The 24,016-nt window shown below is 39.5% G+C and overlaps 1 protein-coding gene across 2 annotated transcripts in view; it reads left to right on the top strand.

Annotated features, from left to right (window-relative positions):
• Positions 1-1,712: 1,712 nt before the first annotated feature.
• wnt3a (wingless-type MMTV integration site family, member 3A) overlaps positions 1,713-24,016 on the top strand; it is a 73,127-nt gene continuing 50,823 nt past the window's right edge. Inside the window, exon 1 of one of the 2 annotated variants that reach the window (XM_048595850.1) lies at positions 1,713-1,787. Coding sequence is in view for 1 of the 2 variants with exons in the window: in XM_020516802.2 (XP_020372391.1) it covers positions 1,717-1,787 (71 nt within the window). In the remaining variant the exon portion in view is untranslated. The remainder of the gene's footprint in view (positions 1,788-24,016) is intronic. The other variant, XM_020516802.2, reaches the window with a different exon arrangement.

Genomic DNA, 24,016 nt, shown 5'->3' with positions numbered 1-24,016 from the left:
ACTGCTCACAATATTCCAAATGTGTTCTGACCAGAACCTTATAAAATCTCAGCAGGACATTACCCCCTCTTATGTTCCAACCCTCTTGAAATGAATGCTAACATTGCAATTGCCTTCCTAACTGCCAACTGATCCTGCACGTTAACCTTAAGAGAATCCTGAACTGGGACTCCTAAGTCCCTTTGTGCTTCAGATTTCCAAAGCCTTTTCTATTTAGAAAATAGTCTACACCTTTATTCTTCCTACCAAATGCATAACCTCGCACTTTCTCACATTGTATTTGATCTGCTGCTTTTTATTTGCCCATTCTACTAGCCTGTCCAAGTCCTTTTGCAGCCTCCCCACTTCCTCAACACTACCTGTCTCTCTATTTATCCAATTATCTTTAGAAAGAAACAATTGTGATGAATCTGCTTCTACGAGTCTTTCAGGCATTCTGTTGCAGATTATAATTTGCTGCGTAAAATCAATTCTTCAGACCTCACCTTGGTTCTTTTTCAAGTTATCACAAAATTAGAATTTTTAGAAGCTTTTCTTTAGAACATCTGCTGCACTTTTGCTGTAGATATAATGAATGAGGGGGAGGTTCCTTGACAAGATCCATACTCACATACATTGGAATTAAATATTTGATGAGATATTTAAGAATTCCCACATCCCCACATTTTTAGTGGTAAATGCCTTTGTAAACCTGTAACACTATTTGTTTCATCCTGCCATTGGTAGCAGAGCGGTGTTTTCACTCACAAATAGGTCAATTAAACCAGAAGAGCCTTCCTAGATGCTGCTTATTATTAATGTATGCAAAGGAATTTGTAATAGAAATATAAATTTGATGACAGAACATCAGAATAACTAAAATAGGTAGCTTATTTTTAAAGCAACTTGTTCAGTGATGTTATTACACACTGCTGTAGCAGGTGGGATTTGAACACGGGCCTCCTAGCTGAGAGGTAGAGACACTACCATTACACGACAATGCCCTTCCATTGTCACACCACTTAATCCAAAGACTGCCCTTTGTTCAGGCTCCCTCACTGTATGCTTTACCTGTAAAGGGATCAACAAATATTTAGTAGATATATCTGATTTGTGCAACTGGTACTTGGTATTAGGACTTTAGGAGAGATATCAATTTTCCTACATTCTACAATTTTAAGAGTTATATTTAAAGCAACATCCAAAGGGCTGCTATGCCGCACAGCGAAATATGTAGGATACAAAATAAATATAAATGATAGAGGGATTGTAAAACACAAGAGGCCTTGCCTTTAACCAAACCGAAAGATACCATCTCTGTGCTCACTCTCCTTTCCCACTTGGGTAAAGCTTGCTAATTTCACTAATACAGTTCAAACTGCTGGTGGCCTGGGACAGGCTGGAATGATTCTGAAAATATTTTTTTCTCTCTGGTTAGTCAGTCTGGTGACGAGCATTCTCCTGATTGACAGTTGCTCACTGTATAATCATCCTGCTCCCTGTGGCAATGGATCCTGATTGGACACCTTTCGTCAACTCTCCTTTTTTTTGGGTTACAATTTTGCTCTGGTATAATTTAGTTTCTATTGTTGTATTCTGTGCTTTGCGAATCCCTGGCCACCTAGAGTGTTTTATTTCAACTTTGAATGGGATTTACTGGACGCTCACGAAAAGAAACAAGATTAGCTCCGGTTCAAACCTAATAAAGAAGATTCAAGTCGCTGACTAGTTCTGGAAATGCTTCTGTTTGGGTATTACCTGGTTCTATTGAACGTGAAACAAGTCATGGCAGGTTACCCAGTTTGGTGGTAAGTTCCGAAAAGTTTCTCAACGTTTATGTTAAAACTGCTTTTACTTGGGGTTAATCACTCACTGTGTTTTTACCTTGTAGATTTTCTGCTGGGCTATGCTAACGTGCTATGTACGTAGAGAGAGCGCTTGTTCTTTAATTCTGAGCATCATCCAGCTATGTTGGTTACAGGAACAGTATCAGGTGTTTAAACTGCAATCGGCACTTTTTTTGGGAAGTAGAGAAGGAAGAGTGGAGGAGGCGATAGACACTGACACTTGGTGCTTCCCAGTCATTTTTTCTTTCGTGTGTGTATATGTGTGTATATGTGATTCTGCATATATATATATATATCTGTATTTCTGTGTGCGTACGTTTCGGCATAGTGTATGTATCCGTACCTCTCTGTGTATGTGTGTATGTATCTGTACGCGTGTGTCTGTATATGTATCTGTGTATCTACCTTTATGTAAGAGTGTGAATGAATGTGCACGTAGGTGTATGTGTCACTATGTTTGTCAGTTTTTAGAACTATTTGCTCGGAGCGAGAAAAAAGAACTGCAGGTAAGCTCAGATCTGACTCCCAGGAGAACTGAGAACAGGTAAAAGGAGGAAGGAAGAGAACTGCGATCGGGCCAGTAAACTGTGTTGTGGGATTTGTGAAGCCGGCTTGACTCTCCCCAATATTACCGATTGATAAATAGACGATATCGGTTGCACGCAGCTAGAAATACAATGTGGAATGATGCTGGGATCTTTCTGAATCGAGAGGTCGCATTGAAAGATAGAAGATCGCGCCTGTTGTAAAGGGGAGGTTTCGGAGTTGAGAATGAGTTGATTTCGGGTTTTGGGGGTGGGGTGCGTGAGTGGGAGCGGGCTGCATAAACGGACGTTATGTGTGTGTCTCCTTTCTAGTCTCTGCAAAGGTACACCCTGGATTCTTTCATTCCATTTCTCTCCACATTTCTTTACACGACAGATTTTTTTTCGCTCTTCCTGTCTGGGGTGGGGGTGTGTGGTGCTGTGTGTAGGGGGCTGTGTGTGGGGAGAGTGTATAAGGGTGTGTGTGGGGAGGTGGTGAGTGTATAGGGGGCTGTGTCTGTGTGTGTGTGTGTTGGGTGTGTGGGGGGAAGTGTGTGGGGGCTTTGTGTGGACAAGTGTGTGGGGGGAAGTGTATGTTGGGGAGCGTGTTTGTGGGGTGGGGAGTGTGTGTGTGTTGGGGATGGAGTGTGTGTTGGGGATGGAGTGTATGTTGGGTGGAGTGTGTTGGGGGTGGTGTTTGTGTGGGGGAGTATTTGTGGGTAGTGTGTGTAGGGGAATGTGTGGGGGACTGTGTGTGGGGCAGAGTGTGGGGGAGCATGTATGTGGGGGATTTTGTAAGGGTCTGTGTTTGGGAGAGTGTGTGGGGTGGGGGTGGATTCTGTTGGGGAAGTGCCCGTTAGCGGGGGGAGTGTGTGGGGGCATTGTGTAGGTGGGCTTTGTGTAGGGGGTTGTGTGTAGGGGAATGTGTGGGGAAGTATGTGTGGGGTAGTGTTTGTGGGAAGGGTCTGTGGGAGCCAAGAGTGGTAGGGGGTTTGAGGTGAGTGTGCGAGGAGTGAATGTGCAGTGTGGGAGGCGACAGGAACTTGAAGAGGCTTGTGGTGTTTGTGTGGGCAGTGGTGTGGGCATCTGGGAGGGTATGTGTGGGGTTCTGATGTGTGTCTATGTGTGGGCAGTAGGACTGTGGGAAGGTGTGTGAGGAAGCTGTGTGTGGGGGCACTAGGGGGTGCTGTGTGCGGTGGGGAGAGCTCTTTATGTAGGGAGTAGGGGTGTTGTAGGGGGTATGGGAATTAGGTATGTGTGAGTATGTGAGAGTGGAGTGGGGTCATCGGAGTTTTTGCGAGTGAGAGTGGGGTGTTACACTGTGGGTGGGGGTTTCTGTGCATGGGAGGAGTGTGGGGTATGTGTGTGGCGAGGGGAGGTCTATCCATTTCCCCTGCCTGCAACTCCCCCTCCCCCTTATTTTGTGTTTTGCTTCTATTAGCTATTTTTTCATTACTTTCATTTGGTCAATCTCTTTTCGATGATCTATTTGCCTGTATTGATTTCACTGACTCTCTGTATTTTCATGCTCTCTGCTGTCCCGGATCTATGTACATCTCTCATTTCATTATCTACCTCTGGTCATGTCTATTTCAATTGCCACCTGAACACTTTGTTTCTATAACCTTGCTTGGACTGAGGTTTTGATTTTCAATGCAAGGAACGGTGTAAGGAGAAGCTGATCTCAGCACATTGAGAATGAGTTTTTCCTCCCTGAGGGTGGAAAGAAGAAGACAATGAGGAATGAAGGAAAAAGGCAGGGTGACACTGAAACAGAGAGAGAGAGAGGGTAAGGGACAGAACAACAAACAGAGAGAGAGAGAGACGGAAAGAGAGAGTGAGGCTGAGAGAGAGAGATGCACACAGAGATACAGAGATACAGAGAGAAAGGGAGAAATACACAGATATGGAGAGACAGAAAGCAAGAGAGAGGTTGAGAGACAGAGAGAGTAACAGACAGAGAGAGAGAGTGAGGCTGAGAGAAAGAGATGCACACAGATATGAAGAGTCACAGGGAGAAAGGGAGAAATTCGTAGATATGGAGAGACAGTAAGACAGAGATGCCAAAAGATAGTGAGGGAGAGATACACAGTTATTGAGGGGCACAAGGAGAAAGGACGATACACTTTCTGAAATCAAATATAGTCACACAAATACAGAAGTGTGTTGAGACGAGTATTCGTTCAGAGGCATGCTTCATACCCCTGACTAAACTCCTCATCTTTGCAGACAATTTTATTTATATCCAGACATAAAAGTAAAGGCATTATAGTCTTACTAGACCATTGGACTACTCTCTCATTAGAGAGAAATGGCTGGTGGTAGTTTAACCTGACAGTCACCACACCGTCAGAAAAGGGAAGAGGTTGAGAAGGAAAGTCCTCCTGCTGCTGTTGTGGGAATTGAACCCATGCTGTTGGCATCAGTCTGTATCAGAACCAGTCTTCCTGCCAACATAGCTAACAAACCGCAAACTGTACATAATGTACATAAACATGCATGAATCTGAATGTGGGCCGATGTGCAAAAACACATACCATCCATAAATGCACAGGACCATGTGTATATCACTTCTGTTTTACAGGATCAGATTCCCATCTGGAGTACTGCTTTCATTTTTTTTATTTGTTCATGGGATGTGGGCTTCATTTCCTCATGAACTGATTGACTTGTTGGGCCATTTCATAGGGTGGTTAAGAGTCAACCAAATTTCTGAGTCACGTGGAGTCACAAGGATTTCCTTCTCCAAAGGGCAGCAGTGAGCCAGGTTGGTTTATAGAACAATCAACTATGCTTACATGGTCACTATTAGGCCAGCTTTACTGAATTCTACTGAATTCAAATTTAACCATCTGCCATGGTGGGATTCAAACCCATTTTGGTTTAATATTAGTCTGGATTCTGGATCTCCAGTCTAGTGACATTATCACTGCACCATTACCTCCCTGGGTACTAGACCCCAGGAATGGTATCCGGCTTTGCAGTGGTTACAGTGCAGTGAGCAGAGCTTACAGTTTCTCCAGCATTCTCTGTGTTTCTGAATGAGTACTGGAGAAATTACACAGGACACAAAACATTATCTTTGTTTTTCTCTCTCCATGCATGCTGCCAGACCTGCTGAGTTTTCTCAGCATTTTGTATGTTTATTTCCAGCATCAGCAGTATTTTACTTTCATTTAAGTGCATACATTTTTAAAATCCCACTGTATTCTTTTGAATTTAGGTGATAGAGGGGTGATGTAATTGAGTTGCTTGAAACAATACCAGGTTCAGTAGACTAGATATAGGAAAGGTCTTCTGAGGGGAATCCAGGACAAAGCGGACAGAATTTTAACCTTACAGGTAGGCCATTAAGTACAGGAGAGTGAAGTTGAAATGAAGACAGTTTGAAGTCTGGGAATAATAGATTATTGCTGGGAATGGATACCAAGGTATATGGAGCACAGATAAATATATTGAATTCAAGCACAGATTAGTCATAGCCAGATTGGCCCAGAAACAAGAAGCTGAATGGCCCAGTCTTGCCTGTCTGCAACATATAATAATGGAAATTCAATATGCATTTGAGAAAATTGTAGATGACCTCCCATCGCGCTACTCATCACAAGTGCAACGGTATGCTGCTTTACAAAAATAGGATTGCTGAAATGCAATGACTGTGTAAATCACTGACCTATCACTCATATCGCAGCATAACTTTGCCCTATAAATAACATCTCAAAGAAATATCTGTTCTCAGTTGGTGACACCATTGTGAGTGGGTTTACAGGGCACACAGTAAATAATCATGGGTTCACAAGGAGGCAAATTGAAAGGTTGTACACATTCTGGCTTTGACAATCTGTGTTTCTGGAAAAGTTCTCTTTAATTATCTTTAGAGGTTGAGAAGGAGCCTTCAGATATAAGAGAAGTATGAAGAGATGTGTATAAGGTTAACATTACAACAGTTCTAGTTGGTTTTGTGTGGTTTTGTTTCTGGGCCATTGTGTAATATGAAGTGTAGGATTATTCAAGACAATGGAGAATGGATAATTGCTAATTAGTTTAATTCAAGTATTGACTTAAAATCAATAAAGACCAGTAAATTGTATAGCGGAATCAAAATTAATTAAATATAATTAAAAATTCAGATGAAATTGCGCATTAGATGTTATTCAAAGGAAATGAAATAGGATACAAAAAAAAGCATGTGAAATCCATATCATTGCACAATCCAATATATTTATACATTTTTACTGGAAGATCTTAATTACTTATGTTGAGTCAGAGGATACTCTATTTTACAATAGGATGAATTATCTTAATGAGTGAATGTCAAACCAAATTATTATTAGCTTATGAAATGAGATACTTCACAGAGCTTTCGTCATCAATTTCCATCACTCAGGTCAATATGGAAGCCATAAATGAGTAATTTTTAAAAATCTATATTCCTTTATTTACGTATAATGTTTGCTCTAGTTCAAAAGCGAAGGGCATGTGACAAGGTTATAGGAAAAATGTATTAGATTGGAGATAACTACCGCATAGTTGTGCAGAGGCAGGATGGGGTTAGCAACTTTGAAATGTGGTATAACAGATGGAAGGGTCTTGAAGTTTGACACAATAGAGGTAGAGTTCTTGAATTTGATATTACTAACAATAAGATGGTCTAGCTTGGCAAAATGGAGAGTAATCCTGGAGGTTTACATGACAGTGTAGGGACAACTGATGGCTTGGCAGGACCAGGACAAGAGTTTGGGTTTGACTGACTGCTGGATCTTGGCTTTTGTCAACAGTTGAGAGGAGCAGTATATGGATCTGACATTATGACCTTGCAAGACTCAATGAAATTTCTACGAACAGTGACTGAAATGTATTGGTTTCTGGAAAATAAGTAATTGCTGTTTTCCTGCTAAAAAGTGTTCCGACTGTGGAAAAAAATATACAAATTACAGTCTGTTGTTGTGACCCTGAAACAGTGAATAACCACAGGGCTGCAGCATCATCAATTCCTAGAATTTTGCAGCACAGGAAGCCCATTTGGCCTATCACCGTTTTGCTAGCTCGCTGATGAGCCGTACACTTAATTCTGTTCCTCTCCTCACTGTTCATACATTTTATGCATTTATATTACAAATGACTATTCACGTCTCTTTTGAAAGCAACATGTCAATCACATGTCATTTTGCACACGATCATGCTTTTAGTTACTATGGTTGTTTATCTCTATTATCTCCCTGTGCTGCTTCCCATTTTTTCACTTAGAATACAATCCCTAGAGTGTGGAAGCAGGCCATTTGGCCCATCAAGACTGCACCGATTCTCTGAAGAGCATCCCACCCCCTCACTTAGCTTGCACATCCGTGGACACTATAGGCAATTTAGCATGGCCAATGCACCTATCGTAAACATCTTTGAACTGTGGGAGAAAACCCATGCAGATACGGGGAGAATGTGCAAACTCCTCACAGAGTCACCCAAGTCTAGAATCAAACCTGGGTCTCTGATGCAGTGAAGCAGCAGTGCTAACCACTGAGTCACTGTGCCACCCTCTTCTTGGATTTATGTCTCACTCTTTTGCTCCTCTTACCATAACTTTTCTGTTTCTGTCTTGATGACTTTCTTTCCTAATGTAATGTGGCAGGGAAAGGAGCAATTAAATGGCTGCTGGTGCTGCATTTTTGGGAAACATTATGAGGAGAATTCCTTTTCAATTGCTGAATCACTGTTTTGTCACCAACCCCCACATCTATTGAAGAGCACTGTTTTTTTTCCATTTTCTATTACTATTTGCTCAGTCTAGCACTGCCATTACTTTTGTTACTATTCCACTTCTATATGGAAGGTGTAGTGATTGTGATACTGGATATAATTCAGGAAAGCAAGCTCAAATTTCCCCCAAACTGTTTCAAAGTTTGAATTATAAGGTTGGTTTCTATAAAAGTGAACATAAAGTTATTAGATTATCATGAAAACTTAAATCATTTAGAGAAACTGTTGCCCTACATCTTGGCTTATATTGAATTCTAGTTCCATATCAACCTGTTTGAGTGTTGCCTGCCTTCTTGCTGTGGTATTCTCCACAACTGCCAATTTGTGGTCCCGGCCTGGTGTGGTTGGGGTAGTTTGCAGCCACTATTTTGCCTTTGTATAGACCATTTGTGACTATAAACAGAAGAGGCACGAGTTTTCGTTAACGAGTTGGTTTCTTGTAAGATTGCAATAATACAACTTCCATCATTAAATACTCTCAGGAATTGTACTACAATTGCACTGCTCCCTCCACAGGCAATTGTAGAACACACTCTGTCCATTCAAAGTCTGTGTGACATCATCAACAGATTTAATATGGCGCCGACACAGGGTGGCTCTTTGCAAGCTCTCTATAGCAGATCTTATTTGAAACTAGGACTGGAGGGCATCGCCTCAAAATAAAGGGAAGGAGATGTAGGACTGAGGTCAGAAGGAACTTCTTCACCCAAAGGGTTGTGAATCTGTGGAATTCCCTGCCCGGTGAAGCGGTTGAAGCTACCTCGCTGAATGTTTTTAAGGCAAGGCTAGATAAATTTTTGAACAGTAAAGGAATTAAGGGTTATGGTGAGTGGGATGGTAAGTGGAGCTGAGTCTCAAAAAGATCAGCCATGATCTTATTAAATGGCGGGGCAGGCTCGAGGGGCCAGATGGCCTACTCCTGCTCCTAGTTCTTATGTTCTTATTCTCACATTTCTTACAATCATTCTGCACTTTTACATCTTCTTTGCAGCCATAACTTCGTATTCCTTGCTCTGTTATATCACCACGTGATCTTTGTATGGTGTGATCTGCCTGTACTGCATATGAAACAAAACGTTACATTGTACCTAGGTACATGTGACAATAATAAATCAAGTCAAAAGAAAGTTCAGTGAGTTCCATGTATCATGAACATGAACTCCTTCAGATGAACCATTACATTAAACAACACTCACCTTTGCATGCACTAATTGAAGAACATCATCTTCTCAAGCCAGCCTTGCCAGTGAGACTGAAATAAATTTAGACAAAGCAATGAGAGTAAGCATCCAGTGAGTAAACAGTTTAGCTTTCTCTCAGTTTATGTTTGCTTCACCCTCCGTCACCATAGGCAGAGAGTACAAGTAATAATTATCCCCTCAGTCAACATGAAAGATCACTTTAAAAATAAATAAACGTTCTTAGGCTGCAGAGAGTGTTGAAGAATCCTGACTTGTACAAGCCCAGAGTGTATTGCCTTCATCAGAATCTAATTTATTACGGAGAAGTAAAAAGAATTGTCAGAATTTTCATTGACCGACATGAGAAGCCTACCATCTGTTTTAGTATATTACTTGCTGATGATGTGACATAGCTGCACATCAGTGGGTATAAATAGCACAGTGTGGATAGAGTTAGATCATTCCAACCAAACTAGGTGAGGCAGTAGTCTCTCTGAAAGGCTCACATGAGCATATGTACATGAAAACATGAAGAAGATAGGTTATTCCTTTATTAATGTAACAACAAGATTGAAATCTTGTATATTTTTGATTACCACATATAGAAATATTTAGTAATAATGTATAATAAAATGTATGAACAAAGGTCTTGACTTTGCCTTCTCTTCTATCAGTCTGCCTTCTATCCAAACTTATAATGCAGCATTAACCCGCATGATGAAAGAATCCCCACTCAGTGGGAAGCAAATGAAAACAATCTGCGTGCTCGTCTTTGGATGCCCTGAAGAGTAGGCCATGGCCTTTAGGGCATAGACATTGCTCGCAGGCAGGGAATAGAGGGATACGGACCATGTGCAGGCAGATGGGATTAATTTAGAACGGCATCGTGTTCGGTGGGCCAAAGGGCCTGTTCCTGTGCTGTGCTGTTCAATGCTCAATGTTTTATGTAATACACCACTAGTTTCCTCAGTCTGTTCAGTTATGAGAATAGGTTTAAGAAGTGGAGGTGGTTCTGCTTGGAGAGAAGAACGCTAAAAGGAGATTGAGGTCTTCGAACTCATTAGCAGGCTGATGAATGCAAAGCTAATTTAGTTTGGTCAGTATCTTGTCAGTGTAGATGAAAAGTTATACTGTTGCAAAGTACTGGTCCTCCCAATGGGACTGCTAGAGTACAGGGTAGCAAAGCTGTTTGTGTTCATAATAGAAAAAAGAACAAGAGGGCGTAGATGTAAAGTGATGTGTAAATGAAGCAAGGGAGATGCGAAAATCTTTTATTCATGCAGCGAGTAGTTAGGATATGGAATGAACTGCCGGGAAGTGTGTTTGAGGCAGTTCAATTCGGGTATTCAAGAAGGCACTGGATGATTATTTGAATAGAATGGTGTGTAGGGATGTGGGAAAAGGCAGGAAATTGGTATTTGGTAATAGAACTGATGCAGGCATGATGGGCCAAATGGTGCCCTCATAGACCAATTTCATGATTCTGTGACTGTCTTCAAAAGATAAATTCATCATGTCAGAGATTAATGCGGCGAACCTCCATTGCACTCCTTTTGTGGCAAGTATATCCTTCCTTAGATTAGGAGACCAAATCTCAGTACTGCAGATGAGGCCTCACCAAGGCTGTATATGATTGCAGCAAGAAATTGTTACCGCTGTACTTAAACCCCTTGAAATTAATGGCAACATTCACCAAGGCTCTTTCAACAGGACCTTCCAATTCATGAACTCTACCATCTTGAAGGGCAGGGCACATATACATGGGAACACTACAACCTCCTAATTTCTCTCTAAGCCACTCACACCATCCTGACTTGGAAATATGTCAATATTCCTTCACTGGGTCAAAATCCTGGAATTCTCACCCTGTCAGCATTGTAGGTGTACATACAACAAGTGGACTGCAATGGTTCAAGAAGGCACCTTACCACCTTCTTAAGGACAATTAGAGAGTGGGCGATAAATTCTGGCCCAACTAGTGATGTCACAGTCCACATCACATTCATATAAATAACACACCGTTTACCTTTCTAATGTTTACTATATTTATATTATCATATTAAACAGTTAAACACAATGGCAAGCAAAACCATTACCTTTGACCCCTAACATTAACCTTGTTCCATAGTTATCGATTTCCTCATAACAGCTGCTGCAGGATGAACTGGATTATTCTCAACTTTCCATCTTACTTGACCCTGAGCTGACATTCTGGCTCTTCACATCATCAAGAAAATCTACTTCCTTCTCCGTAATATCAACTATGGCTGCCCCTCCCTTAATCAATCAGTCTCTGAAACCTTCTGTTTGAATTTCAAATCTCAAATATTCCGTTGCACAATGTTGGTCTTCTATCTTCCAACTTCCATAAACTTAAAGTCATCTAAAGTCTGCTACCCATTTTCTAACTTGCACAAAATCCTGTTCACCAATTATTAATAACCATGTTATTTCCTGGTCCACCAAAACCTCAATTTAAAATTCTCATCTTTGCATTGAGATTCCTGCTTAATTCTGCAACCTCCTCACATAGTACAATTCTCCAAGTATTCTGCCAATCTGATTTTGTCTTATTGTGATATCAAGGCCCAAGTTATAATACAACACCAAAATACACTGAGCAGGGGCAGAAAAGGAATAGTTTGTTAGATAACCAGGTGTAGAGCTGGATGAACACGGCAGGCCAAGCAGCATCAGAGGAGCAGGAAGGCTGATGTTTCGGGCCTAGACCCTTCTTCAGAAATTTATATTTGGGTTTTAAAGCTTCAGGGTGGCTGAGGGAAATTAGCAGTTTCTTGGTACTGACAACCTAGGAAAGAATGTTTTTAAAAAAACGTTCTGTATCTTGAAATTCAGTTGTTTGAAATCTTAAGACGCTTGGATGCAACTGTTTTGCCAATATTTGTCTAAAGTAAATGGATTAAGATGCGCTTGAGTGATTATAGTTGTGTTTCACTGGAGTAGAAATATTGCAACATAGTGACATTGTAACATAGTTACAATGGAGTAAGAATTAATAAAGAACATGGGCAATCATCTTTCATTACCTCAGGACATCTGGAAGCATGCTACAGCCAATGAGGTATTTTGCAATGTAGGTAAGTGAACGGGCAAGTTGCATATAGCAATGTCCCACAGCAAAAATAGAGTAACGACCAGATATTCCTGCTTTTACTGATGTTAGTTGCAAGATAGATGTTCATCAGGACATTCAGGTGAACTCCCTTCCTCTTCTCACAATAGTACTATGGGATATTTTATATCTATCTGAGAGAGAAGGCATGAACTTTATTTAATAGCTCTCAGAGAGACAACACCTCTCAAGATCAACACTCCTTCAGTTCTACATTGTTTTATTTTGATTGTCTTCAAGTTTCTGGAGTGGGACTTGACACAAAATCTCCTGACTCAGAGATAGAAAAGCTATCCCTGAGCTGAGGCTGGAATGATTAACTTCAACAAAATTAAACAACCAGGTTTATTTCTTAAAACTGCATGCAAAATTAATATGCAGCAAAAGTGTGCAACGTAGTGAATTGGCCACATGCCCAATTTTGTTCTCCATCAAAATCAATGACCATGCTGTAAATTGGGCTGCTGATTTGCTATTGTCCATTACATGTTTTCACCAAAGGTCAATGTCATGCTCTGTTTTAATACGCAATTAACAGTTTTCAGTTTATGGAACTTTAGGGCTGGGGAATAGAACATTTTCTATGCCAAATATCCAGTATCTGCACTAAACACGCTTAGGTTAGATATAGCATAATCTGTTTTATCAAGCCTTTCTACTTCAGATAAACTGTGTGAGGTGCACAGTACATTTCTGCTATACAACCAGCAGTTAAGACCAGGACAACTCTTTAAAGAGAGCTTGCCTCTGCATTAATGTGACACTTCTTTTTTCTATGCTAGCCACATGCAATTTCTCTCTGTCTCAACGAAACTACCAAAAGACAATTTTGTCAATGAAGGTTCAGGATGCATTGAGTCAAAAACGCCTAAACTCATTTCATGTAGGATTTTTATAACAAAGACAAACTTTTATCTATTATTCTGAGCTGGATGCAAGTCCAGATCCCTATATGGAAAGTTAGTGCTGAAAATACTGTTATATGCAATTTGTCAAAGACTGCAGTTATGTGCAGTTTACCCTCCAAACCCCTTGAAAGATTTTAGTGTGTACCGCATTCCCATTTAACCATATTGCTGCGTATACAACATCTAAGAGTTTTGCTTGAATTTCAGCCTCCTATTGTTTTGTAAATCTTTAACAGTTAACTGGTCATTCTATGTTACAGTGTTGCTATAACCTGTATTTTCTAAACTGAGTCACTGCATGAGTTTACATTCCTGTAAACCACGTTGGAGAGAATTGAGTAGTTAACTGAAAACTGAAAGAACTGTGGCTGCTGTAAATCAGAAACAAAAACAGAAATTGCTGGAAAAGCTCAGTAGGTCTGGTAGCAGCTGTTCTGAAGAAGAGTCACTTGACTCAAAACGTTAACTCTCATTTCTCGCCACAGATGCCGCCACACTTGCTGAGTGTTTCCTGCAATTTCTGAGCAGTTAACTGTTTGGACTTCTGCCCAAAATAAAGTACTGTCAAGGCTCACGTGTTGTCTGTAAATTTGAAGGAAGCATCTTAAAAAAAATAATTCTGCGTGCATCTGCATATTTGGGGTCACTCGCACATGTGCATAGTACATCTGCATTATAACCATGCCTATACTTATCAGTAATGGGGGTACTTGAAGAGAGGCCAAGAATTTGATTTGCTGGGAAACAGAGAATCAATAGACTAAACATGAACCTAAAATTCTCCTCATCACCTCATCTTGCAGTTTAACTTTTAATGATTCCACGTTTCTTGTCTGTTCTATCATAACATGTTTTCTACTTTGACATACAACAGCCTGACACCAGTCCTACATTAACCTTAAATTTGGCCTGAACATATGTATTCTTGCCTTCCCTCATGTTCAGTTTGAGGTGCTTGAGCTCTGTACAGTTTAAGCGTGTCTTACTCCAAGATGATTGTGATGAATTGTAAAGCTTTAATTTCATTCAAATCCAAGTAACATGAGAGTGGTGGATGTGATAATCAGAGGTTGCAGCATTGTCCTAGAAGAAGGTAAGAAGCATTTAATTGAAAGCTTTGGAAATCCTAGAAGTTGTCTATTCACCGTTATGGTGGAGGCAGTTTGTAATGACAGAGTGAAAAAAATGGAGATAAAAATACAAAGAAAAATTATACTTGTTGAGACTGAACCATGTAGATTTCCCCTTCATAGCTTCCTGATGTGATAATGGAAAGGCTGGATACATCAGGATTAAACATCACACACAATTGTGAATGTCTATTAAAGGAGATTAAATGTAAAAGGAAATGGTTCATAGACAACTACTGTTATAATTCAGAGAGATGTCAAAGCCAATTTATTTGCTGTAAAGGCCCAGAAAGACCAGTAACATAAATGGCAATATCATCTATTTATTATTCATGGTGTTATGTGGGGGATGAACACTGAACAAGATGCAATAATCATATACTTCTCCAAATTCTGCTGTGGGATTTTGTTTTATATTCACTGGAAAGGGTAGAAAGGGACTAGATGTAACATTTCCTCTAAAAGACTGCATATTGCAGCATTCTTTGTGTTACCCCAAAGCTTCAGTTTAGTAGTGTTATAGAAGCTCTGAATTGGAATGAACAGTGAATAAGGTGCATGAAAGATGATTAAGATACAGCCTCAGGTTTAATGCTGCTGCACTGCCTGTTGGAAGTAGAATGGAATATCTGTTTACATGTGAAAATTGAGTTTCCCCCACATCATCAGTAAATTTTTAGTGGCATGGTGGCAGAAGGTATGATGAAATCCAGTTCTATGGTGTGTCGTTGATGAAGATAATCCCCATTAATTGATATTCCTAATTAGTGATACACATCATGTTCCATCCCCTCAGAGCCCTCCCACATCTTCATTGAATGTCCATTCTCCCTTTCTTCCAAAAGTTCAGTAAATGTCTTGGGAAGAGGCTAGAAGTGGATATTGCTGTCTATTGATTGACATTGGGTTTATTTTATCTAATGATAAATAAAGAATGTCTATTAAAATATGTTTTCAGCGGAAATTAACCAAGAATCTCAGAATTCTGGGCAGGAATACTACCATCTAAACATTGTTCAACCACCCATGTAAAGTATGTTGATCATATTCAAACTTTACAACATTGAAATATTTAATAATGTAGGTGGGGCAAAAACATGCAAAACTAAAGGTGATGCTTCAAGCGATGATACAACATAACACAGTGCAACGTAATCCCTGGGATTTTTTTTCTGCACTGTAAGTGATCTTCTCAATCTTTGGGGATTAATACTGCAAAATATTGGGCTCTTGCCAAACCATTAAGAGACTTGCCTGACTGAAGAAAGCTTAAGCACAGCCGTAAGATCAGAAAGAGTTTTCTTCAATCAAGTTACTTCAAAATTTATTGAGGGTGCATTGTTCAGCTGATTAAAACAAGTAGTAGCTAAGTCTTAGAAGCCAAGAAGATTCCAATTTTGACCCCAACTCTATGGTAAGTTTATTGAACTTTGTGATAATTGATTCAAGCAGCTACAAATAAAAATGAGGAAAAACATTAGCATTCTCACTGACGATCACAACAAGAAAAGCTTGCATTTATATTGCGGTTTTAATATAGTAAGTTATCACGTGATACTTTAAAGGAGCATAATCAGACTAAAATTGACACTAAGTCAAAGAAGGCAATATTAGGTTAGGTGGTCAATGGGTTAGATTTTAAGAAGCATCTTAAAGGAGGGAGAGGAGTAAAAAGGTTTAATGAGCGGGGTTTACTGCCCAAGGTCACTAATTGTGAGGCAAAGGAAATAGGGAATGCACAAATAATTGATAAATACTTCACACCGTTTGTGTTGCAATCTCCCTGGAACCAAAAACTCAAATGGGAATATCAACAGGACTTCCCTTCATTGATTACCAGGAGATGAAATATAGATGGAACATTCATTGAGAGTCAATGTTAAAACGACAATCTGCCAAGTTGGGGTTATCAGAACACAAAAGTGTAGAGTGTAGGAAAACAATTCAGAGTTACATTCTTTCAGTGAGATGAAGGTGACATGAGGAAATATGGCTCATTCAGTGGTTTGTACTATTATCAAAGAGAAGGTGCATTGACTGAATTAAATGAATTCATTCTACATTATGACTCTACATGTCCACTTGTCTTTAAATAAGACAGATTTGTTTTATATATCTGGCCTAATTCTACTGAGTATTATCTCGGTCTACCCTCAAAAATGCAAACTGTAGTAATAGTTAATTAGAAGCAGAAAGTGTTGGAGAAAACCAGCAGGTCTAACAGCATCTGTGGAGAGAGAAACAGAGTTAACATTTTGAGTCTGATATAATTCATTCCAAAGAAGAGTCACACTGGACTTGAGTCGCTAATTCTGCTTCTCTCTCCACAGATGGAGTTATGCTTCCGGTACTTCTTGTTTTATTTCAGGTTTCCAGCATCCACGGTATTTTGCTTTTAGTGGGGATGCTGAATTGGAACATTTGCAAAACTTAGGAGGTCAGAGCACGTTAATCTTCTCACCTCGTCTCCCCTACCCATCCCTAACCAACCCAGCAACCCACCCAATTCCTGGTTATGCGATGTTAAGCAGTTAGGCAATGGAGAGACAAAACCCTGAAAGTAAAATATCCAGACAACTTAGGAGAATGATGAGTAACTTGCACTGTTCATACTCCTGAAAAGGTTGTACAGAAGATTTACCAAAAAGATGCCATAGATAAAGAGATTTCAGTAATGTGGTAAGACTAGAATTGCTGCAATTGTCCTTCTTAGAACAGAATTGAAAATTAAGGAAAAATTTAATACAGATATTTAAAATTGTGAATGATTTTGAGGAAGTAAGATAACCCGTTTTGACTATTTGGTAACCGGTGGACACAGATACTTGACAAAGTAGCCAGAATGGAGATGATGAGTTCTTAATCTAGTCAGCATGTTGTTATGATCCAGAATGCACTGAAAAGTGGGTGGAAGCAGATTTAACAGCAATGTGGACAATGAGTGTAAACTTTTTAAGGAAAAGATTTCAAGCCTAGGGGAATAGTCTGGGGTCATGGAATAAAATGGATAGCTCAAACTTGAGGTACTAAGTGGACTCCTTTTTTTTCCGTAAGTTTCAACATGTGTGATGGTGACGTGTTACACAGTTCATTTCGGGAATATGAGTTGCTGTGGCAATCTGCACTTAGTCATGCATGCTGTAGCCCCTGTGGCTAATGATGGTGAAGACTGTATATTCCATTCCACCACATTGACTGACCAAAAATCTCTGTCACCACCATTGATGTTTAGTGAAAGGAATTAAGTTCTGCCACATTATGAATGTTCCTCCTTGAACACTAACTCCTAGGGTGGAATTTGAACCCCAGGTTTCTAGTTCAGGGGCAGGGATGCTACAGCCCTACAAGACCTCCCTCCCCTATGATGTACCATAAGAATATCTAAGGCAAGATTAAGGCTTATATTGCAGATATATATCATACTTGTTGATGTATGTTAGTTTTAATATGTTGGCAGTAAATTTTGTATTTGTATACTGTTTGCATGTATTATGGGTACGGCAACCTAGGAATTGGATGAACAACCACAAGATCTTGAAATTGTTTCACAGCATATTAACTTGTGATGCTGAGATCTACAATTCTTAATGACTCTTTTATGTGAGTGCCACCTATGGATTTAATACCAATGCAATGTAACTGTTACTCAGTGTTCTTGATATATAATTAATAGATTGCACTTAAGATGATTCATGTGCAGCAGGAAGAATGGGGATTCAAAACAAAACTAAAGTTGAATGCGGAATAATGGCAAGGTATGGATTCATTAAAATTAGAAAAGAGAGGCGCAGAAGGAAATTAATTGTGATCAGGAATAAGGCCACAAACGAAATTTCAGAATGACAAAATGAAAATTAAGACAGGTTAAACTTTGGACTACCTGTCTTTGTGTCTGTCTATCTATCTATCTATCTGCTTATCTCTCTCTCTCTCTCTACAGGAAGATTTCCACAATGAAAATAAATTTCTCTAATTTTAACATGTATGAATTTGATATTTTCAATAGACTATAGAGATATCAGAATCAGCAGGAATGCTGACATTAAGTCTGAAAGGTATTATTGTCATTGTGCCATCCATGGACAAAAATGCTTTTCTCTCACTAATTGTAACACTTTAGAATAAGGTATTGAAGCAGTAATTGATCAATGATAATGTTGGAGAGATGTTTCTGTAAATTACATGTGCATTGGTTGTCTACTTTATTAATAATGCACAGCTGGTACATTTTATTCAGAGATAGTAAGAACTGCCGATGCTGGAGTCAGAGATAAGACAGTGTGGAGCTGGAGGAGCACAGCAGGCCAGGCAGCATCAGAGGAGCAGGAAAGTTGACTGTCCTGACCCGAAACGTCAACGTTCCTACTCCTCTGATGCTGCCTGGCCTGCTGTGTTCCTCCAGCTCCACGCTGTGTTATATCTGGTACATTTTCTTATTGCTGCATAGCTGGTGCAGTTAAATACCTCTCTGATAGTTATTACCCACGTATTGCTGTTATACTTTGCCAAGGTGTTGCTAATATATTTTAATGCTGGTGTACTATACTATTTACAAGTTTTATCGTTAGCTTATGGATAATATTTTTTCATATATTTGTTCTCCTGCTCGGTGTATTGCTATTTTATTTTAATATTGGTATCTTCCTGCAATATGCAAGCATTGGTATGTCACTGATATATTTCAATTCAGGCATTATTTCAGATACACCTTAATATTTGATATTAGTATATTATGTTAGTAATTGCCATTTCAGTGTAAAAGAAGCCTGGGCCTCAAACTTTGCAGCTCTATCATCACGACTGAGACGTCCTTGCCATCTACAATAAATTCCTACGACCGTATTTCCATCATAAATTCTTAAGTAAAGCTGTTACCTTGCAGCAGACCATTTCACCAGCCTTTGTGGTATGAAATATTGAGAGGCAGAGAATAAAGTATAAGATTTATAATATATTTTAGATGCCTTTGCTGATACATCTTATTACTATTATGTTTTTTGGTGCATTACGTTATTGATATGTAACCGGTGTAATTTAGACTTCAGGGGTTGCAAGTTTCAGGTTTACTTTTTGGATATGGTTGTTGCCTCTGCCATATGTAACCTTCATATATTACGTTCAGCAGTGTCCCATATTGCTGAATATCTGATTGTACAGTGGTGTAGTCCAGAAGTAAAAGCTTTTCCTACCCCTGTCCCACTCTGTGATATGAGATGCATGTCAGTTCTGTCTTATGTATCTCTTTCATGTATTACATCAATTTTTCCAGAGGTATGAAGAGACGCTTAGTAAGATACAAGTATAAATTGTTGGAGTGTTTTATGTCATGGCAAGAACACATACAGAGTAATAAGTCTGATTTGGAGTCAAGGAACCTCAGAGATCTTCTTGAGAAGAAGAAACATTACAATGAAATATGGAAGACAATTCCTATGAGTGAGTGCATATAACATTTCCTGGTGAGCCTTCAGATTCTGAAAAGCTTTGGCCTTGATATGAACATTTCTCTATATTGGGATAAGCTTATTCCATATTTAGTTGGTTGACTGCCTATGTTCTTTTAAATTGTAGGCCAGCCCGTGGGAGGACTGGCCTTCTAATTATTTTCATCATCAGTAATTCAATTGTTGTTATATAGCAGTTTAGCTTTGAGTTGCAATTGAATAAGTGTATTTCCGTAATCAATTTTACTATGATGTAAATAAATAGAGTTGGCTTCTTGCAAAAATTTGATGCTATTGGAGATTGAGCTGGAATGATTTGACTTGTTATTGCAGACACAGAAAATGACAGTGCGCTTGGAAAATGCATATGGGAGTGGATCCTTAACGAATCAAGGGAAGTAAATACACTTGAGTCCCAATCTATGCTAACACCTCAGTGCAATAGAATGAGAACTTTATACTGCCAGAAATGCCAAATTACAGATATGATGTAAACTGAAGGTAGATAGGTTGATTGGTTGTTCAGTTCATCAGTAAGTCAATCATGTGTTCAGCCACTTGTCCATCCATTAATCTATCCTTTATAGTTTCATCTTTCTACCCTTGTTCCATCTCTTTGGAATACTGTAGAGAGGAATGGGTAACCTTCCATAAAGGCAACAGAGGGAACCAGGACACTAGAAGTAGAATATCTTTAAGCTGCTGGAGCCATACATCATGTGGGTAAGTGTGTGATGAAGAAAGATATAGGGCAGAATTTTCACCTCTGTGGTGTGATATGAGTAATGGTGAAAAAAGTGAGAAAAAATGGAGAGAATGAAAAAGATTAGAATCCCAATGTCAAGAAAACATTTTCTGAATTTCCCCTCAAGCATTAAATGGCAACTTCGGAATCTCTCCACCAAGCAGCAGCTATCTTATTTCCATGATTTTGTATCCCATTAAAGTGCAGCTCCTCTTATTTATCTGGCATTTTCAATTCTCCTCCTTCTCTGAGAAACTAAATGGCATAAGTTCCCAACATGAAAATTAGGGCAGGTACCTGCAGCTGCAGATCACTGAATACTTGCCCCATTACAGCCATTTATGTAACTGTTTCTTCATATCAACATCCCTGCATGCTCCATGGACACCATCCTTCTTAACCCTTCATCCAAGCAAGTTGGCATTGGCAAATCACCAGCCTTAGTGCCTGCTCTTGAACCAACTCTCAAATTACTTCAGTGTTTCAACATTTTATTCTGGAGCTCAAGGACACCTATAAGTTCAGGTTACTTCACGCATAGGGGCACATATACATCCCTTACATCTACACGGGATGCAGCTTATGGTCCTAAGGTTGTTTTCTTAGCACTTACTCACCATCCACTTACTTGTAGACTACCAGACTGTGTATAATTCACTGCTTTTTTGGCACATTCTAACCAACTTTATCATTGACTTATGGGCTGGCAGCATCTATGTAGCACAGGGTCTTTTAGTGTATTTCAAACTGTTCATACACTTCCAGCATTTCAAATTACAAATAGGAAAACATGAAGTTGAGATATCATGCCTAGAATTAGGTAGGATTCAGTTTAAAATGAAATAAAACATGAGATAGAGGAAAAGAGAAAAGGACAAATGCAAAGAAAAATGGAGAATGAAGAGAAAGGGTTATTGGGAATCAAGTTTGAAATGGTAGTCCACCAGGGTGCCACTGTGGCTGAGTGGTTAGCACTGCTGCCTCACAGTGTCAGGGACCTAGGTTCAATTCCAGCTGTGGGCAACTGCCTGTGTGGAGTTTGCACATTTTTGCTGTGTCTGTGTGGGTTTCCTTCCACAGTCCAAAGACATGCAGGTTAGGTGGATTGGCCATGCTAAGTTGCCCATAGTGTCCAGGGATGTGTAAGTGAAGTGGATTAATCATGGGAAGTACAGGGTTACAGGGATAGGTTAGGGGGGCTGAATCTCGGTGGGATGCTCTTCAGAGAGTCAGTGTGGACTTGTTGGGCCGAATGGCCTGTTCCACACTGTAGGGATTCTGTGAAAAAGACAGAGAAATCAGACAAGGTGATCTGAAGCAAAAGTAGGGAAAGAAATAAGAAGCAGTAGCTGAGAGGATGTTTCTGATTCCAAAAGAGGGATTTGATATAATCTACACTTAGTGGCTAAGTGTGGGTGGGGTTGGAAGATATTTCAACTAATTTGAAAAGGTAGCTGGGCCTATGAATTAGGTGAGAGATGTTTGCACTATCATGTTAGAGTATTTTTGCATGTAGAGCTATGACTATGCCAGTTTGTAAGAAGAATAATCTGCAAACCATGAAATTGCTAAAACAAAAATACTCAATGTTTATGAGCTTACCCTGAAGCTTATCAACTAAAATTTAGGTTGCTAAGAAATAGACTTAATCAGATATATATGTAGAATTTTCAAGAGAAAAAGAAATGTTTGGGAACAGTGGTTTTGAGCACTTAAATTAGAGAAAGATTTTGAGAATATGAGTGCAATCATGATTATGGAAAAATTCCTAAGTATTACTCCAGTGAACCTGAATTTAGATGAGGGTCCAGTCTCAATGATCCAAGAAGCAGTAGCTGTGGCAGATACTGGTGATAAAATACACACGGACAGTTTCATATAAACAGATGATCAAATGGGGATCCAGAGAGAAATTGGAGGAATAGAAAATCTAGGGATGGAAAAGGGAATTATTATGGAATGAACAGAAGTGTACAACTTGATCCAAGACAACAGCAGAGTAGACCTTCTGAACTGGATCTCGTCCACTCCGATCGCCTTCCTTTTCTTTCTTTCCTCTTTTCCTGGTTTTTATTTTCTCCGTTTTCCTTTACTCACCTGAGCTCGGATGGCATCGGTGGTGGCGAGAGCCATGCGGGGTCCTCAGGTGGGCCCAGGACAGAGGAGAGTGAGTCCAGTGTGGAGGAGAGTGGGCACTTACTTACTTTCCAGGGCAAACACGGGATCTGGTGTCGCAGTTGGTGGCTGCTGCATTGGCAGAGGCAATGTTGATGAGGTAGGCTCAGTGGGGAAAGATGGCACTTGATGATCAGTGACTTTGACTTTGACTTTGGTTGGGTTCGGTGTAGGCTGCGGCGAGGTAGTGGAGAAGGGATTGTGGTGCAGGTGTCATTGATGGTGATGAGCTGGCTCAGGACTGATGGACTCTCTTTCTGTTTTTCCCTTGTTCTTAAATGATTCAAAATTGTGTCAGATTGTGGTGACATTGGAAAAGCTTTTAACTGTATTTTACTGCTTTTCTTGCTGCAAAATACATGTGACAATAAAATCATTCATATATCATTCAAACTAATAAAAGAGACAGGCTAGAAGTGATAAAAATAAAATACCTTGCTATCATTGTGATAAAAATTGACATATTAAGGTCAATTGCTGGAAATTAAATGGGAGATAATTTGCAGAAATAGGAATGCCTAAGGAATCCTCATTCCTCAAAGAAAATAGGAATCTAAAATTATAGCTGTAATACAAAGGGAACAAGCTTCCTTAAAATCCATTAAGAAGGGAGGGGTTACTCAGAACAGTCAAGAAAATCCTTCTTCAATTACAGGTAATGAGAATCAGATCATTGGAGGTTCCAATTATTGTATCACAAAGATACAGGTATTTCCTTATTCTTCAAATCAAGGAGCTAAACCAGTAAAGATATTGAAATCCTCAGGTTAGGATCCAAAGCAAGTCAGTCACTGATTTGCTCATGATATAATTTGTCTTCGAAACAGGTTAATGAGGCAGAAAATATTAAAAAATACAAAACAATTACATATGGTATTGAAAAGTTTGTCAAATTTTATTTTACAAGGTATGGATTACCCAAAGAAATGCAATCAGATCAAGGTTTAAATTTCACCTCTCAAAATATTCAAGAAAGTTTGGGAATAAAACAACTTATTTCTTTAGCTTATCATCCATATTTTCAAGAAGCATTGGAGAGATGTCATCAGATTTTAAAGACCACAATTAGAACTTATTATCAGGAATAATAATTAGGATATTCAAATTAGAGATAACAAGGTGTAGAGCTGGATGAACACAGCAGGCCAAGCAGCATCAAAGGAGCAGGAAGGCTGACGTTTCGGGCCGAGACCCTT

Source organism: Rhincodon typus, chromosome 4 (assembly GCF_021869965.1).
Source record: "Rhincodon typus isolate 14 chromosome 4, sRhiTyp1.1, whole genome shotgun sequence".
In the NCBI taxonomy this organism is placed as follows: domain Eukaryota; kingdom Metazoa; phylum Chordata; class Chondrichthyes; order Orectolobiformes; family Rhincodontidae; genus Rhincodon; species Rhincodon typus.
This window is presented reverse-complemented; position numbering and strand designations above follow the sequence as displayed.